Raw genomic sequence first — 22,919 nt, 5'->3', positions numbered from 1 at the left:
AGTTGCCTTTTGCAAAATGAGAAGTGTGAAGGTCCCGTGTAGCTGCCTGGGATGCGTTCCATCACATTTGCTTGTTTCCACCCAGAACTGAACTACAACTGCTTGTTGTGGAGGAACTGATCCAGCTCACATTAGCTTGACTGAGAGCTGGAGCTGATCCCAAACGATACCCCAAAGTGTTGCTGCTCTGAAGTATAAAAAGTAATGCAAAACCACCAAACTTCCACAACTTCATGGGCAGCATCAAACCATTGCTCCTTCTTTCAGTTCAGCCATACTGGAAGTATTCACCACTTTATGAGAATATGTCTCCAAACCCTTCTGGTGGCTGTAAAGTGGCTGAACTTTACCTCATAACATGAGCAACAGAATCACGTCACTGACACAGTCCCTTAGGCCCATTCCTCACTGCCAATACTGGGTCTTGAAGTCAATGTTACTACTAAAAAGTTTATTTTGACAGGAAGTACTAACACTGAATTAGAAAGAAACATTTTTAAAAATGTTATAGATATCTCCTTCGCTAAAATTGTTTTGGATTACACCAGCTCGAATCCTGTGACTCCTGGCCCAACTCAGAAAGTCTAATGCTATAAGCTTAGCTATTCCAGGCAAACTTTTATTTACATTAAATAAGTAGGATTAAAAAACTCAAAATCTTTAATTGGAGAATTAGCTTGCTTACCCCAAAGTCACAAACTGTTTGTCTTCTCTCTATGCCTCGTACTGCATGGCTTCAGCTGTTAGCTCCTCTTGTAGTCTTGTCAGCTTTCTTTACTTTTGCAATTTTTTGGAGCAAAATTCTTTGCTGGGGTAACTCCAAAGAAATGAATAGAGATACACCAGAAAAGGTGTATCTCTACCCCTTGTCATGGGGCAAACCCTTAATTGGTGTAAGATGATGCTAACCTAATGAAGTAAATGCATCAGCTATGTAATGACAAGAGCCACAATCAGGAGCAGCTGTGGTCCTTTGCATCCAGCCTGTGGGCAATTTCAGGTAGTCAGGAGAATTTGCTACTGCTGCTGTTAAACACAGTGAGCTTCTCTCACATGCTGGGCAGCCCAGCTGCAGCCCTGCACTGACCTCCCTGATGTGCCAAACAGACACCAAGTGCTCTGGCTCTCCACAAACCAGGGCAAAGGACTTTCTAGTGGCATCTAACAATTAAGGTTTCTTTTTTTTTTTACAAGCCTGCAACAAGGGACACTGGTAGAAGTGGTAGCAATGATGTACAGCAGCCTTCTGCTCATTAACATTCACTTGGGGAAAGAGATAATTTGCCTTTGTCTTTCTAAGCCATGTTGAGAAATTTATTTCAGTAGCATCAGTCATACAAGATGATAAAAATGGTGCAAATCATGTAAGGGAAAAGAAGCTGCCTTAGCATGATTTGAGTATACACAATGAATAAGGTTACTAATTAATTGGTAAAGTGCTATTTGTAATTGTTCCTGTGTGATAAATGGATTAGAACAGATGTTTTAATGTCATTTTTTTTCTCATTGCTTCACACACAAAAATATGTGTAAAACTGAAATAAAAAAGTGGTGATGCAGAAAGCAGGCTCTGGGAGATTAATGGAAGGTTACATAAGACCAAAAAAATTGCCACACTCACTTCCTGGAACAGAAGTCACACAAAAAGCCCAATAACTTTCCCAATATGTGCAGCAAACGACGACATGAATGAAATGCATTGTTCATAAATGTAGATAAATAATGGCTAATCACTTCAAGCACTCATTTAGTGTTCTTCAGCCCAGGACTTGAACAGCAGCAGCTTAGGAAACCAAAAGCACAACTCTGTTACCCTGATCCCGGGGCAGTGCCTGTCCCACTGTGGAGCTGCTGTGCCTCATGCCCGGAGCCTGCTGAGTCCCAGCATGGCAGCAACTGGGAATCTGCACGGAGAAGAGACCCTGGCAATGCCACCCGGGGCAGGCAGCAGGAATGTGCAGTGCTGCCGCCCCCGGGCAGCCACACAGGCTCCGGAGCTGGAGAGCCGCGTGTCCTCGCTGGGGTGGCCATCCAGAAGGGAAGGGAAAAAGTGCAGCCACTGTGCATTTATTCCATTGTAGAGATGGGAACTGACATTACTTAAAACACTGCAATCAGAACCTGATCCTGCATAACAGAATAATCCTTCACAATCTCCTGGATGTCAGAGAGGCTGAGGCTGTGTCCCCTTCCATAGGCAGCACTGCAGGGAGCATCCCTGGGCACGGGTCACACCAGCTCACAGCCCTGCCCTGGGCTCTGGGCTCCCCTGAGCTGGCAGCAGGGAGGAAACAGCAATGCTCCACCTTATCCTGCCCCTCCAGTGCCCACAGCTCAGCACTGAGACCTCCCAGTGACACAGCATGGGGCGTCACAAGGGTACAGGCACAGGGCCTCTAATGGCCAGGGCATGAAAAGAACCCTGCAATATCCATCCTACTAATGGTATTAAAGGAGCCACCATTACTTTTCATTTGTACAAAGTAATCTGATTGAGTGCAACATAGCTAAAATTTCATTTCCTATATCTTTATTAAAGCAGTGCCATTCTTTAAAGAGAAATGTTAGCAGAAGACTAAACAGAAACTGTTTTTATTGTCTAGGTTTTTAAAAAAAGAAGAAAAGAGGAAGGTAGACTGGCTCCATATTAGCTTCTAATCCAACATGAATCATGAAGACTTTTTAGAAAAAATATTAAAGGACTTGCAACTGCAGTGTAATTAAGTTTTCAACCTCTGGGGGGGATTTGTGTAAGCCTGACTTGAACCATTCTAGATGTCCAGGTAATCTGTTAGCTCTTACCAAAGGACAAAGATTACACACTAATTCAAAGGATGCGTACAAGACACTTGTAAAATTGAATGGGTGTGACAAAATTAATTAACAAATTAATTGTGGTTTTTTGTTTTGTAACATACGACTTCCTGCAGAATGCTCAGCTTCTATTCTCCTGCACTAAAACACAGTCACCTTTTAAAAAAGATGTAGTTTTATCATACAACCATGTTGGAGACAGGGTGCCACGCTCAGGTGGCATTTGCCCACAGAAAAATTCCTTCTAATATTTTCAACAGTGTCCTTATTGTGCATAAAGTATGAAAACTTCACTGAAGAAATATTATGAGACTATAGGAAAGCAAGTCTCAAAAGATGCTCAGATTATTACTGACAAATGCCACTGTGTGATACCACCTTGCTCAGTAGTAAATGAACAAAAGAAGTGCTAATTGCTTTGAAGTTAATGAAGACTATATTGCCTTTCAATAATTGGTGTTTGTTTAGCTACTATGATTATAGCTATCTCTTTCTCGTTGAGCCATGTAAGATGGCAGAAGTTCCACCTTTTACAAGTTTTAAATCCCTGTAGAATTGACAGAAAAAGCTGTAACCACAAATTGGTTTGCAATTTTCCTCTTTCTTCCCAGCAAGGTCTGTATGGTTATATTATGAACCTTGCTTCAAACAAACTGCTTCTGACTTTTATGATCCTTTTGTGATCTAAATGGCTATCTCATAAGATATTCCACTGCAGCTTCTTTTTCAATTGCTTTTACTGTGAAATGGCATTCTGGAGATTTCTGGGGACCATTTCACACTCTTATGGTATTGATTTGCTAAACCTGATGATAGGTTTATATTTAAGATGCAGTCTAGAATATGAGCAAAGTGTAAAGCTTATGAAGAGGAGATCCAGGACTTTCAATAACCCCACTTTCTTGATGGGGTTTGCCTCTTTAAAGAAGGTTAGTGTTTTACCCCGAATTTCTGAAGGCAGGTTGCTATATGGACTGTGTTTCTAATTATCTTGGAATGCTTCCATTCCACTGAATTATGGCCACAGAAAAAGTATGGAGAAGATGACTGCCAGTAACTTGTAAATCTTCCCAACATAAGGTCAGAGCAAATACACAAAAGCACATGGGAACCTAAATGGAAAAATGTATGTGAGATTGTTCCCAGAGTTCCCACTTACAGGGATGGCAGAGGATAGATTTACTCCTGGGGACACTACAAAACTGACAATAAAATGAACTTCTTTGGGCTTTGGTGTAGGAGATATTTTTCCAGGACAATTTTCCTTAAAAGACTGATCATTGTAAAATGGTTACAGGCCAAGAAGAAACAGTCTTTGATGGAGTTATAACCTAACAATGAGTCAGAAACACCTCTATGCACAGAAGGACAGTTTCTTATTGGGCCAAACCACAAGCCCATGGCTCTACCTTTACTCTGGCAAATGTTATGAATGTAAGACATGGACCCAGGTAACCCAGTCAGAGGAAAATAAAACCATCAGGTATTCACAAATGTAGTGAGGAACACCCAACGAGCAGGGGAATGTCCTAACAAGAGTTCCAGGACATTTTGTTTAAAATACAGAGCAAAATCAATGCTATAAATATGAACATCAATATATACATATACCCGAGGCTGTTCCAATTTTCTTCAAATGCAAGTGAACTCCTTCCTGCAGGATGGTGCAAAAGTAGAAGAATGAGGGTCTGAGAGAGCTTCTGATGGGGAGGCAGTATTTAGGTCTCTATAGACCTGTAAGTGGCAAATTAGGGAGAAGAACTGAGAAATTCACAGCAGTGGAGTACACAGCACAGAGACAGTGGGAAATCCTTTACCCTGTAGGTAAGACACTTAAGAGTAGTAATCTGAGATCATTTGACTGTTGCATAGTTATATGCTCAAAAAAATAGAATTAAATGGTTTAAAAGAGAAGCTGGAAAGTGTATGCTGGAGTATAGATTTGTAACAATTCACTACATATATTATTAGATGCATGGTTTCATTACTGAAATGTGTGGATGTATTTTGTAGTGTTTGCCTGAGTGATGATATGATTACATATGACTGCTGAGTGAAGTCTAGATGAATTGCTTGTTGATATTAAACAAATGAAGAAATTCCTCTAGCAATATCTGGAATAAGTGAAGATAACACCAGTTAAAGCTGACCAGGGTCAGCTTTTGCTTACACAACAACAATTTTGTATGCTCATTTCTAAGTCTGGCCTAATGTCTGACTTCTTTCTTTCTGCTTCCAGTCAGCACTATTTATTTTTTTGCTTTGTTTTTGCATCTCTGTCCCTCAGTGGTATAGGATCTGCACTAATCTCTTAAATGTCACGTAGACTAGAAATCTGGGATTTTTCTCAATACAATTTTCATGACAAAAAGGTACACATAAAACTAAAGAATTGCCAAGTGCTGCAAGAACACTGGCAGTGGGCAGTATTTAATGAAATTCTTATGTGGTAGGTTAGAAAACAGTCAGAGCTGCAGAGTCTTTAATTGCTGGTGAGGGACTTTGAAATGTATTGCAGGGAGGCATTTGTACATTTTTGTGGCTTGCTAAATGAAATTTTCACACGTGTGCAAAAAAGCTGAAAAGCCCATAGCCTCCAGGATCTTCATACTTCCATAAGAAGTCCTGTAAGATTTGCAGCCATTTCAAGAGTTTAAAGAGTTGATCCATTCTGGTAAACTGTCCATTATAGACCACAAAAATCACCCAAACCATCATCAGCATTTTATCTCTTTTCTATTATAGATCTGGCAAGAAATATCTGCCAAAACTACAGACTAGCTATGGCCACAGTAACTAAACAATAAACACGAACATTTTAAAATACCAATGGATGGGAGAACAGCTGGCTAAATTAGCAAACAATACCCATGTGAGAAGGTGTACAAGTATTTTGGAGGATGGGTCAGAATATGAAAAGGTCCTGATGAAGTTTCCTAATGAAATGACGTAAAATTCACTGTGGACAAGCACAAGGTACTAAAGCTTGTCACAAAAATTCAACAGCAAAATACAAGGTAAGGAATGACCAGTGAGGTTGCTTTGTACAGAAAGATCAGATGGTTATAATGGATTACACACTACACATCAGTCAACAATGTCAGGTTGACTGCAACCACCTTCTTGGGATGAAAAAATAGAAAGTGTACCTTCCAAAATCTGTGGTATAATTCTTCTAACCAATAGCACAGGTATGGCTTAAGCTAAAGAACCTGCTTACCAGGGAAATAAAACTAAATTTTGCCTTCCTGCTTGTAAAAGAGAAGCAGGTTCTGGTTTTGGGTGGTACATGAAATCTGCCCCTCTGCAGAGATGGGAACTACTGTCCAGAGCAAGAAGATTAGGTCTGTTCTGTGGTATCCCCACAGAGGCTAAGGAAGATTTCTGCTGAACCATAATTAGAAATTTTTCTTCTTCGCAGCTAATATTTAATTCTTCAGGTTTCTCTCATTTGCCTTGTTTTATTGCAAAACAAAAAGAAAAAAAAAATAAAAAGAAAAAAAGCACACCTGCATACCCTAGTGTCCCATATATGTCTCACCTTTATCTAATACCCACAGCTACATGTCTGACTGTCCATCTGCTTGTCTATCTGGCTCCACAGAGATCTGTACAATCCAGACCTGTACAACTGGAAACACTGGAAACACCAGCATACAGTGTTTCTGTAACACACCCAAATATTTCATCTTACTTATCATCTCAGACCTTTTTTCACCAGATTAAAATTCATACTGCACTGAGAAAATTTTTTTCTTAATTTATTTTTTCCCCCAACAGTTTTTACTGATTTTTCATACAAAGCACCTTGTGCTGTGTGTAGTCAAAGATATCTTTGTCCTGTGCCCATGCAATTGTGCACTACAGGACTGCTGAAGACACATTTCAGAACAGGAATTAAGGTACTACATCCCCTGGGTCAGCTGAGAATAAACTAGAAGTAGAGCTGGCAAGAATTATTCTGTGATTTCCTCTGTGAAATATTTCAACATGGTCTTTAAAGATTCAACCAAACACTCCCAAAGCAAATTAAGCAGATGACATTATCCTTCCCTCTTGACTTCATGCCCTTAAACACTGAATGGAGACATTGCCAGGGTCAGATTCCCAGCTCCAGTGGAGATACAGCGACTGAAAATCAGTGCCTGTCAGCAGAATAAGAATAAATAACACTTTACAAAGAAGGACTCTGTCTGTAACAGTAGGAAGGCAGTTTGGACTACCAACCTGCAAAATTTGTTCAACCAAATTCACATGTAGGAGTCTCTTTTGAACCAGTGCCTTTGTCTGGATATGCTGGCTGTCCTTATTTTAGGAAATCAAACTCCAGTTATGCTTCTTAAAATAACCAAAGACAGAGCATAAAAGCTTTACCTTTCAGATTAAAAAACTTTATGCAAATACACCAAGAGGAAACTGAACAATCCAAAATATACAATGTTAATTTTCTATGGCTATTCCAGATAAATATTAGCAACACACGGGCTACTTTTCAATGTTGGTATCAATATCAAAAGACTGGAAAATCTTAAAACACTGAAAGACCATCTGTGCATGCTAGCAACTGCCAAATTTGCAACTGTGGTTTCTTCCCTGCTAATTCCATATTTTCCTGATAGATTAATGGGCACCATTTATCCAGAATAAATAAATGTGGAAGGCCCGCCTTCCCCCTCCCCTGTACCTCATCATATTACTGATTTCCACCAGACCACTGAGCACATTAATGCAAGTAACCCTCTGTCTGGATTCAGAAATTATCACATTTGCTAGAGAAGAAGTGTTTGGCATTGCCAGTTTCTTAACATTGAAGTTAGAAAGAAATATATTCCAAGAACTCCAGACTGTAATCAACACAGATAAAGTGCAGTTGAAGGATTTTTCTTTCCTTTCCCTGGCTTAAATGTAACCTATGTGCAAGAAAGCATAGATATTTTACACACACAACCACTCCTGTTTCACCATGTGCATTTATCTTATTTCTTTTGAGAGGCATGTTAGACACATATATTTAGACTCCTAGCTTGCTAATTTATGCCAGCTAGTGTAAAATTATAGGGTAGAGAATAAAGTTGCAGAATCAAACCTTTATATGTGCTTTGAAGGAAAATTTTCTGCTATATGCAGTCAGACTTCCACAATCCCCAATTTGCTAATCTTTCCACTTAGCAATTTGCATTCCTGCCTGCACACACATGCATTCACAAACATACATCCTTCACACAAGAGAATGGTATTTCAATGAGCTCTCACATTATTCAGACTACACTGATTCCTACAAAATATATTACTGTAGCTGTGCCTCCTTATATCTAACAGCTTGTTTAATCTACAAAAAGTCTAACTACATATATCTAACACATTATCTGTCACTTGGATGATTTCATTGTGTGTTCATGGGGTGATAATTGCAAATGTGGAATGCAGATAGTATATAACCTTGTTAAATACATTTCTTTAAGAGCAGGAGATATGCCTTTGCTGTATGTTTGCTGTCCCCACTGACTGCAGCTCCAGGTTTTGCTAAGAGGTATAAGTTGTTAAAGCCTGTTGGTGCATTTGCTGACATATCTTATCCTGAATGACATTATCATGACATATTACAGCTAAAAATAAATAAATTGCTTAGGACTGGGCATCCCATTGGCAAGACACGAGCTTGCCACATGCCAAGAGAAGCATGCACTCCACGGATTTGTAGGAGCAGGGCAGAGCATTGCCTCTGTGCAGGCCCTGACAGAGATGGCTGTTGAAGTTCTTTGCTACTTTTGTAATAGTCTCTGTCGTCTCTCCTTCCTTGTAAATACCTACTAGTTTAAAAACAAAGCCTGGGAATTCCTCCAAGTGAGGAGCCACACAAGCTCCCTAATCCCAACAGACAGAAAAGGAAGGTAAAGCAGCATAGCTTCACCTTCAGCCCAAAGAACTAGCAGAGGAAGCAATTTGGTTTTATTTTTTACTGAGCAGTATTCCTCTACTTATTGCACCATTGTTTCTAATATGCTAAATTAGCAATATGAAGGTTAAATTAACCTAAAAGAAATTACTAAAATAATCAAGGGAAAAAAGTAATCTCCTTCTCTCCAAGATGCTTTTCTCTTTTATTTTTCTAAAGACAGATGCCAAAAGCAGCAGTCTTATACTTTCTAAATAGCTTTCAAGAGCCTGGACTTCTCTAGAAAACTTTTGGGTCCTATTCCATTGCTTGCAATACTGTGTGCTAGATTTACTTGCTATTTGCTTAATTTTGCATATATTAAAATGATCTTTTTCAATGCAATATCTTCGTATTTACATCAGTGTGATGAGCAAAGTCAATCACATATATCCATAAATTAATGAGAATATGAAATAGAAACTTTAATTATTACTTAAGTAATAAAGTCTGATATTAGTTAAGTGAAAACTTAATGGGGCTTAGTGGGACTTAAGGAGATGATGAAGTATTTTTGAAATGGCTATTTCCTGTTTATGGCTTTTACAGCCCTGACTGGGTCTAAAGTGACAAGCACCAAGCTGTAACATTCAAGAAGTTGAAGAAATAATATATACACAGCTTTAGAAACACTGACTGCACCTGCTTGTTCATGCACACAGTGGCAATGTCATCATTATGAAGGGAACTGGTTATTCAGTTAAACAAATACATCAAGAACCAGGAAGAAGAAGAAAAAATCCAACAACCCAGCAGGCAGTTAAAAAAAATTAAAATCTGTCAAAAAAAAATGGAAATCCTCAGTTATAGCTTATCCAAGATTTTATGGAGGGAAGAAAGCTGCACTCTTTTGAGCCAATACTGTTTACAGTTGCTGCAATGAAAATTCTAATTTTGTGCTCTAATGAACACAAAACGATCCATAGTCAACCTTGGCAAAACTTATAATGACTGTGTAATTGAAGTGACTTTGTCACATTAAAAAAATATTTCACAAAATTGTAGGAAACTGCCAAGAAATAAAACTCTGGGATGGGCAGTCTTGGGTATGTGATGCAGGCAGCCATATCATCTTTGCTGCTTGGTACATGTCAGGATTATAAAGCTATGAGGTATTTGTCTGCAGTTGCTCTTCTTACAGCTTATTAAGACTAATTGTGAATTACATCAAGTACTTTGTGGTAAATGTGTGACCCAGAATTTTCTTTCTAAAGACACTGCTTGTGCTGTCACACTCTCTAGCTCAATCCACATGCATGGGACATGCTATATGGAAAGCTGCCAGGTCAGTCTCTATGCACAGGTTGTGTGTGACACTGGCGGACCTTGAAAGAATTCCTCCATTCTGTAAATTTACAGAGAAAGGGCAACAAAGAGAGAATGGGATTGGCCCATTAGGGAGGATACAGCTTCAAGCTCTGGAATGGACAGAACATTCTCCAAGACACCAGATTTCTCCAGAAATATCCCTGGCAGAAAAGACTAACACTTGTCTAGCAAATTTATGTTCACCACTATCCATGTTCTGGGCTTTTTACTCTGACTTTCTTCCCACCCTTCCCCCTATCCTGACCTCCATCAGGGTCCATGCCTTCATCCTCCAGCAGGCAAAGCCCTTGGCTCCCTCCCTCTGCCTGCAAGGACATCTCTCCACTGCCCAGGGATGGGCCAGAGCTGATGGACAGAAGGTAAGGACCAGAAAAATAGCAGTTCTGTGTTAGTGAAGCATGTTCATATTGAACAGATGCCATGCTGAAATACAGAGGGATTAATTCATATTTGAAGCTCAAACTCTTCTCTAACTCTACTTATATAGAACTTGTCTTTAAAAATCATAGTTTTGATTTCAAATATGACTGACCAAATATTTTCTATTTGCTTATCACAACAATGACTTCAGCAAGAACCTGGGAAAATCCTGTGAAGCACTCTAAGACCATCCCCAAATGCAGTACTAAAGCCTTGTTTTGAGTTATCCTGAATGATCTGGGGATTGAGCACTGAAGCATCCTTAGGAGGAATAAAAACTCTCTTCCCATTTTCATTGTGGTAGGAATTTTTCCAGACATCAGTATTTCAGAAGACTTTTTACAGCCCTCTTTCACTTGAAGGACAAATCCGATTCGACATGAAGTTCCATTACGAAGAAACTGTTACATGTGATGACACTGGTTATTGAAAATTGAAATGAAGTGAGAGGAAGCTAACACCAACTTGTATGAAATTCTGCTGTCTTTGAATGACATAGGGAACTCAATATATCTAATCATCAAAGTGAAGCCCATCGGGAACCAAACTACACTTGTATTGCAGGAGGTTGCTACTTGATTGCTAGACCCAAAAGTGCTAAGCCATATGCCACTTATTTCTGTGTCTAAATAGCTTACTGTGATTGATACTGAGAGTGGCTCTCCTCTTCAGAGAAACAATCATGAAAACAACAGGAATTAGGGTACAGTGGATACAGATTATTTTTTACAATCCTAATTTTCAACCCTGTCGCTTCCCTGAGCTTAATGTAATTTATTCTTTAATGAATTCTAGCCCATGCTCTGTATTTTCCCAGCAGAACACTAGCTTTTGCACAGATCTTAGTGTGCAAACTGCACCCAGTATTTTTTTCTCTTGCTGCTGTTGGTGTGTGGCCAGATGAGCCTGTCTATAAGGATTTGCTGTTGGCCTCGAGTGCAAAAAATTTTCCCTTCTTTCTTTAGAAAGATTTTTTTTTTCCACCGTCCTTGTGCCAATCTCCTTGATTTTTCTTCCTCACTAATCTGTCTCAGTGAATCAGCCTTTCCCCAGCTCTCCTGCAGCCTCCCCAGGCTCAAAGTCACTCCAAGGTCAGCGGCGGGCCCCGGTCTGCGCGTCCCCGCTCCAGCCGGAGGCACAGAGCACTGAGGTTACAATATGCTCACTTTCCACTTGGAGAGGCCTGGGAGCCTCTGCACAGATCTGAACTGTGTTCAGAGAGCGTGGGGCTGTCACGACATGGCCCTTCTGCAGTGACAGGGCTGCTGCAAGAGCTGATGCTCCAATTACAGAGCAATGGGAGAGCTGAGCGCAAAACACAGCACGGAAATCACAGAAATCAGCCCCGACATCGCAAGCACCTCAAACTATGCTAATCTCTTCTTTCATCCATGATCTCTGCTAGTCACACAGTGTTACAGCAAAGAGCTCTGCACTTAAAGGAATATCTGCGGCTTTCCTGCCACTATTGATAAAAATGTTTAATACTCTTGTTAGGAGGCGCAATTTGATTACCGAACTGTTATCCAACAAATCCTGAAAACAATTCAAAGTAAATTTCCCTAATATGTCTATTTTTCTATCCTGCCAGAAGGGTTGCTAATGAATTTGCTGCTTGAATGCACAGACAGATTGGGAACTATAACTGTGCTGGCCTGGGCAACATGGCACTGGCACCAAAAACCTATTTGTACCCATGCAAAGTTCTCTCTAGAGTGTGTCTTTCATCCAGAGGTGATTTTCCAATAAAATCAGCCTCGATTATTGCAAGCGCAGGAGCAATCCCTGAGGGAGTATATCAGGCAATTCAATACTAGGAAATGTTGTACTAGGCAAAATTAACCTTGTAGCAGTGTTATTTCCTGAAACATTATCTAGCTTTGCCTTTCTTTCGTATTCATTGATCATAAATGACTGGAATTTTTTTCTTCTTCTTTCACTTAGAACAAGATCATTATTTTTTGTAGTTGTATTTAAATAAAATGCTTGAAAGGCACCTGTTTTCCTCTTATTTAATTTACTGACAAAAGAAAGGACATTTTACTGTATAGCTGCATGTTTTTTTTGGTATTTAAAAGGTGATAACAAGGAGGAGCACATTTACTCAGTCCTGTTTTCTTGATCATGCTTAACAGAGAAACCCTAAAAGATATATATGTATATAATCACAAGGCCACAAACCAGAAAGAAAAGGAAACTTCATTGTCCCCTTGCACACCAACAAGAAGTAGGAGAAATGCCAGAGAAATGTGTGGAGTCTTACAGTCCAAAGGACAGCAGGCACAGGCCCACAGATTTCAAAGATACAGCTGGGGAAATGCAGATTACAAGGACACAGCTTCAGTGAAATCCCACAGCATTGTAGCTTTATCCACTGCCTCTTACCAAGCTCTCCAAGGCAGGGATCTTCATCTGGAGAGTGTCTAGAACATGCTTGAATCTCACTAAACCATATAGTCTTATACATACTCTAAAAGTTACAGTTTTGCTCTGGTTATTTATCCTCCAGCAACACAAAAATGGTCTAGCAGTGAAATTCAGGGGTATGAGATCTGAATGCTGGTTCCTGTGCTGGATTCAGCCAGCTCTACTGAAACCAGCAGCACAGGTTCTCCCAGTAATATCAGGATCAGGACCTTCCTTCAGTTTTCCTAGCATTTGTTGATTGGTTGCAATACTGGAAACATATTTTTAAAGCATAAATATAAAAAAGATCACGGATAGTTAGAAAACAGCTGTTATTTGATGCAACATCCTAAGCAAACACTCTGAATAATGGTTTGAATAAATGCTAAGCAATTTAAAATTAAAAATAATATCCAGGAAGACAAATATAAAATCTAAAATGATCAAAACCACAGGATGAATGAGGAGGAACAAACGGGTGCTTCTTTGATCAACAGCAGATACATGCTAAAACTGGAAAAAAAAATATTGACATTAACTAACTTTTTTTTCCCCCATCAAAAAGAGTCAGGAAAAACAAGGTTTTGTTTGGCCCTAACTTTCATTTTTTCACAACTTATAAAAATGGACCTAAATCTAATCCTGAAAAGCTGCATCACAATGAAGGTGCAAAAATGTTTTGAAAAATAACAATAGTGACCCAGTTAAAATGAAAAGACTTTTTTTCCCCATCAGCTGCAAGAGTCCTGATAAACACTACAGAAATGCGTGATCAGCCTTGATTGTCTGGCATATACATGTCTGTGTAACTACAAAGATCCAAATGTAAGGATTCTCCACTGAGCACCTTTGCAGCTGAGGGGTGTCCCACAGCTGGGTACAGCCAGCGTTGCTTGATATTGATGGTATTTGTAAGAGATTTGTAAGAGATAAGCTGGAGGAGCTCTCAGGATCCGTCCATCTCATTGTCTTTAAGCAAACACTGCGCTACCAGGCCATGTGGTAATTTAACCATCCCCTATAAACGACACAATCAAACCGGAAGCGTTTCGCTGTAAAATGCATCGCGCCGTTTGAAAAACCTGTGCTCTCTCCAGGTACCTGTTGTGGTGGTGGCTGGAAACCTTAATAAAGCACTACCTCTTTTATATTTCAGAGCCTACCAATGTGACTCATTTGTACAGTTTTAAGTCCAAACAAACTGCTAGTCAACTAAATTATAACTTATTACCACAGGCTACAGACTTTTAATAAATTCTGTGGTTGGAACAGGACTGATTTACTGCTTTGGGCCCTGCCAGTAGTTATCATGCATCATTTCACTAGGAATAAAAATAGCCCTACTGTGGTTATCCTTTGGACTGATAAAAATTTATCTAACAAGATGTATCAGAGGAACAAATTCAGAAAATAAAGGTAAAATATTAAATAGACATTATTTTATGTCTAAAGTACTACATCTTCTAGCTGCTGTGATGACTTTGGAATAAAGCAAATGGTACTGCAAAAAGGAAAAAAGATCTAAAGGAGCAATTGAACTCTGATAAAACCACATGGGGATAGCTGAATTGTCAGAGCTTTGCAAGAGTCAAAATTTACATAAAAATCAGTATTTAGGGATTAATGCAATATCATCAAAAAAGATTTAATATGTGCGTTTCTTTGCAAACAGTTGAAAAGCAGGAGTTCTATAATCCATTTCCAATACTAACCTTTAACTTGTGAGAGTAAAGTAATCCTTTGCAACATTTCTAGAGTTCACATTCTGCTGAGGAAATGTAGCCCCTGGACAAAGCCCACTGGAGACCAGCAGCCTGTGCCTCCTGGCTCCACTGCAGGTGCTGACCCTGCTGGGAGGATGGCGGGTCTGTACAGACTGCACCACGGGGCCCAGCTGGCAGAGTCTGGGACATTTTGTGAAATTTTGAAGGAGCTTTATTGCTGGTGCAATAAACCAATCCCATTGACCAATCACTGCACCTGTGAGAATTCTTAAGTGGACAGCCTAGGAAGATCAGGGGCTAAAGAACATTGTCTATAATTGCCTGTAAGTGGGCTTTTTCCTGGATTTCTGCTGGGGATTTGAGTGCTTTTGCATGCTAGACTTAAAGTATTAAAACATAAATATGAATGGATTTCTTTGAGAAATGAATATGGGCAGGCAGTTTAGGCACTATGTTATAATGGATTTTCAGAACTAATTGAATTGGTGCTGTCTGATTTAGCAGTTGGCCAGAAACAGTCTGAAGAGAAATGTCAAGAAGGAAGGTTTAGAATCAGGTGGCATGTGGAAATTGCTTATAGCAGGTTTGGGGGTTTTGGTCCTTTAGAAGTGGTTTAAGTCCTTTAGTAAATGTTCTGTACATCAAGAGAAATGTCCATAGGCACCTATGGTACCTGTGTATCCATATATGTACATATATATATATATCTATCTATACACACACACACACACACACACACACATATATATATATATATATATATATATATATATATACACACAGAAGGATAGAATAGTTTGGGTTGGAAAGGATCTTACAAAGGTCAGCCCATGTCCCCTGCACAGAGCAGGAACATCAATTAGATCAGGTCACTCAGAACCTGGTCCAACCTGACCTCAAATGCTTCCAGGGAAGAGGGATCCACCACCTCTCTGGGCAACCTGTGCCAGTATTTCACCACCCTCATTTTATAACTTTTTCCTTATACTGAGGTTAAATTGACCCTCTTTCCCATACTTATATGTGGCCATCCTCCCATACAATTAGCCATGAATGGGAGGCTTTTTCAACCTTGTCATGACACACTTTTTTCATCCCTTTCTAAACACAGGCCAGGAGATACCCTGCAGTGGAAGAGCTGCATGTGTACCAATAGCATGCTGCCTCTTCCCTGCTTATTGGGGACAAATGCCTGATCTGGCTGGTCAAAAACAAAACAACTCTCAGAGTCAGCCCACTGGCCTGCATTTTTGCCAGTGGGAGCAGGAGATGTGTTTATGGCTGCTGCTATTGCTGCATACATTACCTGACCCTCGGAGCCTGACCTGCTCGCCCTCCTGCTTAGTGAGTCAATAAGAAAATCCTTTGGCTCTGCATGACTTGCTTAGACCTCAGACCTTCCATGCAGAATAAGGTCTAGCCAGGGAGGCAAAACCAAGGTGCCACTCCAGCTGGTAAAACAAAGATATTTTTAAAGTGCAGTCAGGAGAAACAGGCACTCCTATCCCACGTATAATCAAGGATGAAAAGGCCACGAAAAATACCACTGCGCTTTGCAAATGAGAGGTCAATTGAAATGTCAAGATATCAAATGTTAATGGATTGCATTTCCAATGATGGTTGGGACAGAAAACCATACCAAGTCAAGTCAGATGCCCTTCAGAGGAGAAGATGAATTTTATGGCAGGGAGAGATAATAAACACCAGAAATCTTGCTGGTTAACAAACTTGTGGCTGATGGAAAACAAATATATTTTGCAGCAGGATTTTAATACAAGCTATAATCTCAAAACATGTATCTGGAAGTCATTAAAACTACAGCAAATTTAAGCATATGCAGGTGTTTGGGGAAAATGCCATTACTTTCTACTGAAAATTTTAAAAGGGACTATAAAAGGAGGGAGTATAAAGGACACTCAAGGAAAGCAATGTTTTCTTCCCTGAAGCAAGAAGTCACTTCCAATATTTTCACAGTTCTACAGAATTTCATGGACTACATGACTACACTCTTAAGAGCATTCATTTTCCATTTAAATATTCTAATTTCTTTCTTACAAAACCCTTGCATTTTATAGTGCTGGATGACATCAAGTTTTAGCCAAACCATTCTGTCACCTGCCCACATTTTCCCAAGGAATCCATCTGGCCATTTTCACAAACGACTGTAATCTGAGACATTTGTTTAGAGTGACATTATATCCAGTCCATAGTCAGAAGGGCATTGCCATGCAAACAACCCATCTCTTTGTATGGAACACCTGAAAAGAACATGTTTATCTTCCTAACAATGTTTCTGCCCAACACAGCAGACATGGAGTCTTCCTTTCCAATTGCAGGGAGACTTGCTTTGTGTCTGTATAGCTCACTGGTGGGCTAATCCACATTATTAGTGGATCTGGAGTAGAAAGACTCCTTGGTCTATACAACAGAGGGATGTAATATCAGGAATGAAGAACAGTGACTCATCATTTGCTCTTTTCTGAAAGAATAACTACTTGAGTGGATTCCAGTGAAAATATGAGGAAAAGGGTTTAAAACAAAAAAAAAAGATTGTTTTCCCCCACACTGTGGTGCTCAATGTCACACATTGTTGTGGTGACAGGAGGTATAAACTGACTTCATGGAAGACTTTGCATGGAAAGTAAGTCCACTGGTGCCTCCTAAACACAGGATGTGTGTTTGTGGAAGTGCAAAATGCTGTGTGCAGGAAGGTGGGAGGATACTCCCCATGGAGGAGGTCCCTGTAATTGCTGCTCTTTGCCCCCCACCTTCTGCTGCTGGCAGAGATGAAGCCCTGGGCTGGTTGACCACCAGTCCACGTTAGCATAGAGGCTGCCAAGCCAAATGCATCTGTACTTGAGAGTGGGGACTACCCTTGATTTGGGGGGATCCTGCAGCTCAGCCCACCTCAGGACAAGTGATGTGATCCAAGTCAACATGAACATGATTCCTCTAAGGCTTATGCTGATGTGAGCTTCCACTGTCTACACAAGTTCAGAAAGAAATCTGGGTTTCAGAACAAAGCTATGGGGGAGTTTTAATGATATCACTGTCTTTCCCCTCTTGCATCGAATAACAGGATATATAAAAGATTAATTCCTCTGAATCTGCTCTAATTCAAAACCTTCTCTCATGTAACGGATCTTTAGAAATCAGAAACCCTCCACAGAGTGAAATTGTTTAAGTCATGTTACCTCTTTCAGATGCAGGGATAGGAACAGATTGATAAGGGCCAGCAAGTAAATAAGCATGTAGGACTTTACAAGAATCTCTTTTGTACCACAGACTCTTGGTGTGAACATGGATAAAACCAATGGGAGAAAGCAAGTGCTCCTTCCATAACAAGGCCAGGAGAGCATAAACCAGCTAAATGTAATGGATTCAGCAGATATGGGACCCACCTTGGTGTCATACACCGACAGAAAAGGGTCTTATGCTTTTGGAAAAAAAAATCAGTTCTGCAGATACAGAGATTTCTCAGCTATTTTCTGAGTGCTTATTTATAGCAATATTATGTAAGATGATGCTACCAATACATAAAGATGAGTTCTGAGAATGCCTTGTGCCTTCCAGTACTACAAGCACCATGGAATTGAAGCCAAGCCTTCTTTCTGAAGCAGCCAAGTGCCACTGCACGTACTTGTGCCACCAGGAAGCTCCCACAAGATAGTCTGAGCACCAACATCCCCTTGGACATTGAGAAACCAGCTGCTTGGCTGCCTTACTGAACTGCAAAAAGAAAATTTCCTTGTTTTCCCCCCATTCCTTGTATTTCCACCTTATTTAATACTGTAGGGATTCCAGAGAACATAAAAGAACAGTAAAATTCCTACCAAATATTACACCAGCAATGTTAATGAACTGAGCAATGAAAAGTAAATAGAGCATTTCTATAGAAATCTTCATCATGCTCCTAAACTAATACATTAAATGGTGTCACTGTTGGCTCTGTCCAAGGACTTTATATAACCTACAGTCTCTAAAAGGAAGTGTTTTTTCCTTCAGTTTTGGAAAACAAGAACTATGTCAGCATAAGGTAAAAACAAGGAAATTTTTTATGCTAATGACAACTGCGAATATTTTATATATATATTTATATATGTAAAAAATATATATTATAGCAGATGTCAAATGCAGTTAGATTCAACTCTACTTATTAGTGCATGGCTTTTAGCCAAAAGCAATTCACATTTGCAGAAGTGTACTATCACATATGTCTTAATAATAAAAATGTGTTTTTAAAAATGTATGTGATAAGTCACATATGGTAGAAGGAATCTGTACAGCTTTCAGCCCTTATGACAATGGAAGCTACTAACTTTATTTTGCATAGCTGAAGAACATTAAAATTCAAGTGAAATTCTCCTTGACATTTGAGAGTACAAAAGCAGCTACTAAAAGCTGGCCAAGCCTGAGCTGTACTAAGTGTGGCTCTGGCATAAATGCAATCCATGGCTACTACTGCTATCTTAAAGACAGTATTCTTTTTTTTTTTTTTTTTTTTACCTGGAGAGCTTTAGCATACACTCATAATTGTACACAGGTACCTTAAATAGTTACATGTCACTGAACAAAACTAGGCAGATTTTTCAGCTGCTTTGTTATGCACAGTGTAATTAATGTGTATAATGGATCCCCTAGGGTACTAATTGAAGCTGCCACCATGAACATAGTCAAGGAGAAGTTAAACAACCAGTTGGGGGAAATGTGACAGGGTGAAATACACACATGTAAGTGGAAAGAGTGAGACTGTCCATCTGGCCTTCTTCCATCTCAAAATATTACCCTTACTTAAGTCCTATAAAATATAACAATGTAAATCACCCTTTCTCCCCAACTCCCAAATCTTTCTGGTGGATTAATTTGACATCAATGGCACATACATTCTGTTTAATAATTGCAGTGCTCAATGCCTCTGTTATAACTGGGAAGATACAATTCAGTTGAGTCGTTCTTGAGAATTTGACTTAAAATATATAAAAAAGTGTATGAATGATAAATGATTATTTTGGAGCTGCTCCCCAGGAATTTCATCACCTTGCAACTCCTGGATCCTGTATGATGTGAGATGAAAACACAGCTCATTTCACTCTCTATTAAACAACCCCCAGCTAACAATGACTTTAATTCAGCTTGCACTGAATTTGAACTAGCCCTATAGGCAAGAAAGGTCCCTTGTCTTATTACAAGTTTGACATGCTATCAGGTCCTTGCTGGATCCTATTTCTAATTTTTATCAGACTGAATGAAACATAAGGAGAGAGTGATTTATGTTCATCTGACATATCCCCTAATCACTCCAAGGAGTGTTCATACACATTCTGTGTTCACTTTATAAGGTGTAAATGACTATACATGATGGAATCCAAGTGACAAATAGAACTGTACTCTTCTGTTATGTGTGCTAGGACACAATGACTGGGGAGTCCTGTCAGTGCGTGTTCTTACAAACACAAACCCACTCCAGTCTAAAAGTCAGCATTATCAGCAAACTACTAAAAAAATAAGAACTCTGTCTTTAACAGGAATATACAGTTACTGGGATGTAGTTAAACTGCTATGAATACCTACTGAAGTTTAAATATGTGTTTTTATTGGTACATAAGAGCCCATTAGGACTGGAGTATTCATTATTTAAACAGAATAACTGATGCTGTTAGCTTTAACTAAAAATGCCTTTTCTTAAAGAGCCAGGACATCTATACAGCAACTTCCTTAATTCAATGATATATGGTTGAATGTTGCTGCTAGTGCCCTAAGATTTAAGAACTTATCATAAAATGCCCTTGAAATTGCTCCCTGGTAGCTTGCTCATCCTTCACAAAGCCCTGTGCAAAGAGCAGAAACATGCATGTGTGTGTATGGTGTGAGAGAGGCACATGCACAGAGGGAGAAAGAGCTCTTAATCAACAGGACAGCAAAGCCTTGATCCATAGGTGCAAAAGATTCCCATGTGCCCAGAAATTATTTGGCACATTCCTAGTTATTTCCCCCGTCAGACCTTCTCGAGGATTGCAATTAAAAATCATAATCTTTTTTGCATGTACAAACCTCCCCAAGGCTAGAAGCACTATGTATTGAGCATGATTGTGATTATTTGGCAGCTATTCATAGACAACACATTAATTTATGGAAACTGGATGAAACTTGAGGAGTGCAATCATTAGGGACACAAGAGAAATCGAAAGCTTTCCTCAATGATACTGACCTTTTTACTACTATGATTAGGGGCAACATGAATTCTATTATCTCCTTCATCACCCCTCTTACTGTCTTTTTAGTCATTGTATACAACGGTGTCATTAAACTTGCATTTTAAAAGGGATATAAAAATAACTTACTTTACAGGAATGTTTCTCAATTTTGTCTTTTCGGCAGCCTGCAAACACAAGAGGGGTGGGGGAAACAAATCATTAAGCAAGAGCCACGCCAAAGCAAGCAAACATCAGCTCATGGGAGCTCTTCACCACCAACATCCCAGGCTGTAGGACCATTCAGAGAGATAGTGCTGGGTCTGAAATGCTCCTGCCCCAGTTTGTGATATCAGTGGGGTTTGTTTATTTTTAATGGCCACCAGTCTTTAGCAACTGCTCATTCAGGACTGTTACTTCATTTCCCACTCTGAGGTCTGGCCCCTTTGTCACAAGCTATCTGTCCTTATCAGGAGCAAGAACAACAACAGGAAGAAATAGAGGGAAGAAAGGATTCCATTTCCAAAACTGTTTTTATTCACCAGCAACAGAAAAGGGCAAGAGATGACCAAATGTTCAGATCAATTTCCTCTTGTGAAACCTTTGAGAAAACACACTCCAAATCATCTAAATGAGTAAATCTTTGGGCCCCTCGGCCTGCACCACCTCAGACATGGAGCCTGGTTCCAGTTTATTGCTGAACCCATTGATCTGTGTACAGTCCATTTATCATTCATGAAAAGAGCCAGTGATCTTCACAGTATATTAGAAGAAACAACTCAGATCATCTGTCAACGGCCCTCTTATTTCTGTTTCCCTCTCCACGGGGATTTCATCTCCTTCGATTCTTCTTGAATTAAAATGTTGCTAAGCAACACAGCTGGGGGCAGCGATGGCAGCGCCGCGCCAGTCTGTCACACCGCTTAAGCTGCTCGAGATGTTAGGGGAGACTCTTCCCTTTAATGCTTCTCTGCCATAATTATGTAATCTGAACCGACCTTGCATCCCACTCTTGTTTTGTTGGGAATAGGTAAATAATCTTTTAAAGGAAGAGGGATGGAAATAAAACTGGCAGAGAAAGCTGGTGTTGTATCATTTCGGAGAATCCCTCCTGGTGTTTGCAGAACAAGGCTGTAATAGATTTAAATGTGGAAAGTGGTCAGATGGTTGGTGAGATTACAAGCACAGAGAGTAGTGAGAGGCAGAATTAAGGCAACTGATCCATAAACCCATTATAGAAAGGAAAGTTTTAGTGCCTAATTACCTCCAGAGGTATTTTTACAAAGCCTGCCGACATTTAGGAGAAGGGTTGTGATGAGGAACTTTAACCTCTGCTATACTTAGGGATGGAAATAAAATGGTTCCTACGTAGGAAGTGTGAATATTAGTGGTTCAGAAAATGCTCATATAAGCCCTTGGCAAATTAAATCCTTTATGAAAAATTATGAATTTTTGAAACCTCTGGGATCTGCACAACTGGGTTCCAAATTTTGCCAGAATGAATTTTCCCTTGAGCTCTATGATGGGGCTAGTTTTTCAAAATACGTGCTGGTTTGGCACTTTTGCCTCCTGTCATAGCAAAGGTAATATCTACATTTAAATCCAGGAAAACCCCTAATAATGAGTTGAAAATTTGGGAGAAAGAATGAGAGCTTGTGAGAGCTTGGATGGTGTAACAGCAATCCTCTGGGCTGGCTCCCAGCTTGCAAAGAAAAATGTATTTGTTTCATTTGGATTATATTTTCCATCTAAAGAATAAATCAACGAATGCATGATAGGAATCAATTACATTAATTGTACAGTAGGGGTGCTAAATAAAACACTTAAACCTCAGGAAATGCTCAACTTCAGACTGCACAAGTAATTGAGAGAAACCCAAGCCTAATTATGCCTTCTCAAACAAGCTTATGATGAAATGGGGTCCCTGCCTCAACAGTGAGATAATGTGATTGTGTCTCTTTCCAATAGTTCTCTGCAAATGCAGAGTCAAAATTATGCTATTAAGAAACTTCCTAAGTAATAAACTACATGTAACAACACACAAATGCTTAATTTAAAAAGAACTCAAACACCATCCAAAATGGCATTTTAGTTTCTCAA

The 22,919-nt window shown here is 39.6% G+C and overlaps 1 protein-coding gene across 4 annotated transcripts in view; it reads right to left on the bottom strand.

Annotated features, from left to right (window-relative positions):
• AFF2 (ALF transcription elongation factor 2) overlaps positions 1–22,919 on the bottom strand; it is a 330,786-nt gene that overhangs the window by 59,300 nt on the left and 248,567 nt on the right. For all 4 annotated transcript variants that reach the window (XM_058814367.1, XM_058814370.1, XM_058814369.1 and 1 more), the window contains exon 9: positions 20,970–21,007. In XM_058814367.1, coding sequence (XP_058670350.1) covers positions 20,970–21,007 — 38 coding nt within the window. The remainder of the gene's footprint in view (positions 1–20,969; positions 21,008–22,919) is intronic.

This window comes from Ammospiza caudacuta, chromosome 14, assembly GCF_027887145.1.
Source record: "Ammospiza caudacuta isolate bAmmCau1 chromosome 14, bAmmCau1.pri, whole genome shotgun sequence".
NCBI lineage: Eukaryota > Metazoa > Chordata > Aves > Passeriformes > Passerellidae > Ammospiza > Ammospiza caudacuta.
This window is presented reverse-complemented; position numbering and strand designations above follow the sequence as displayed.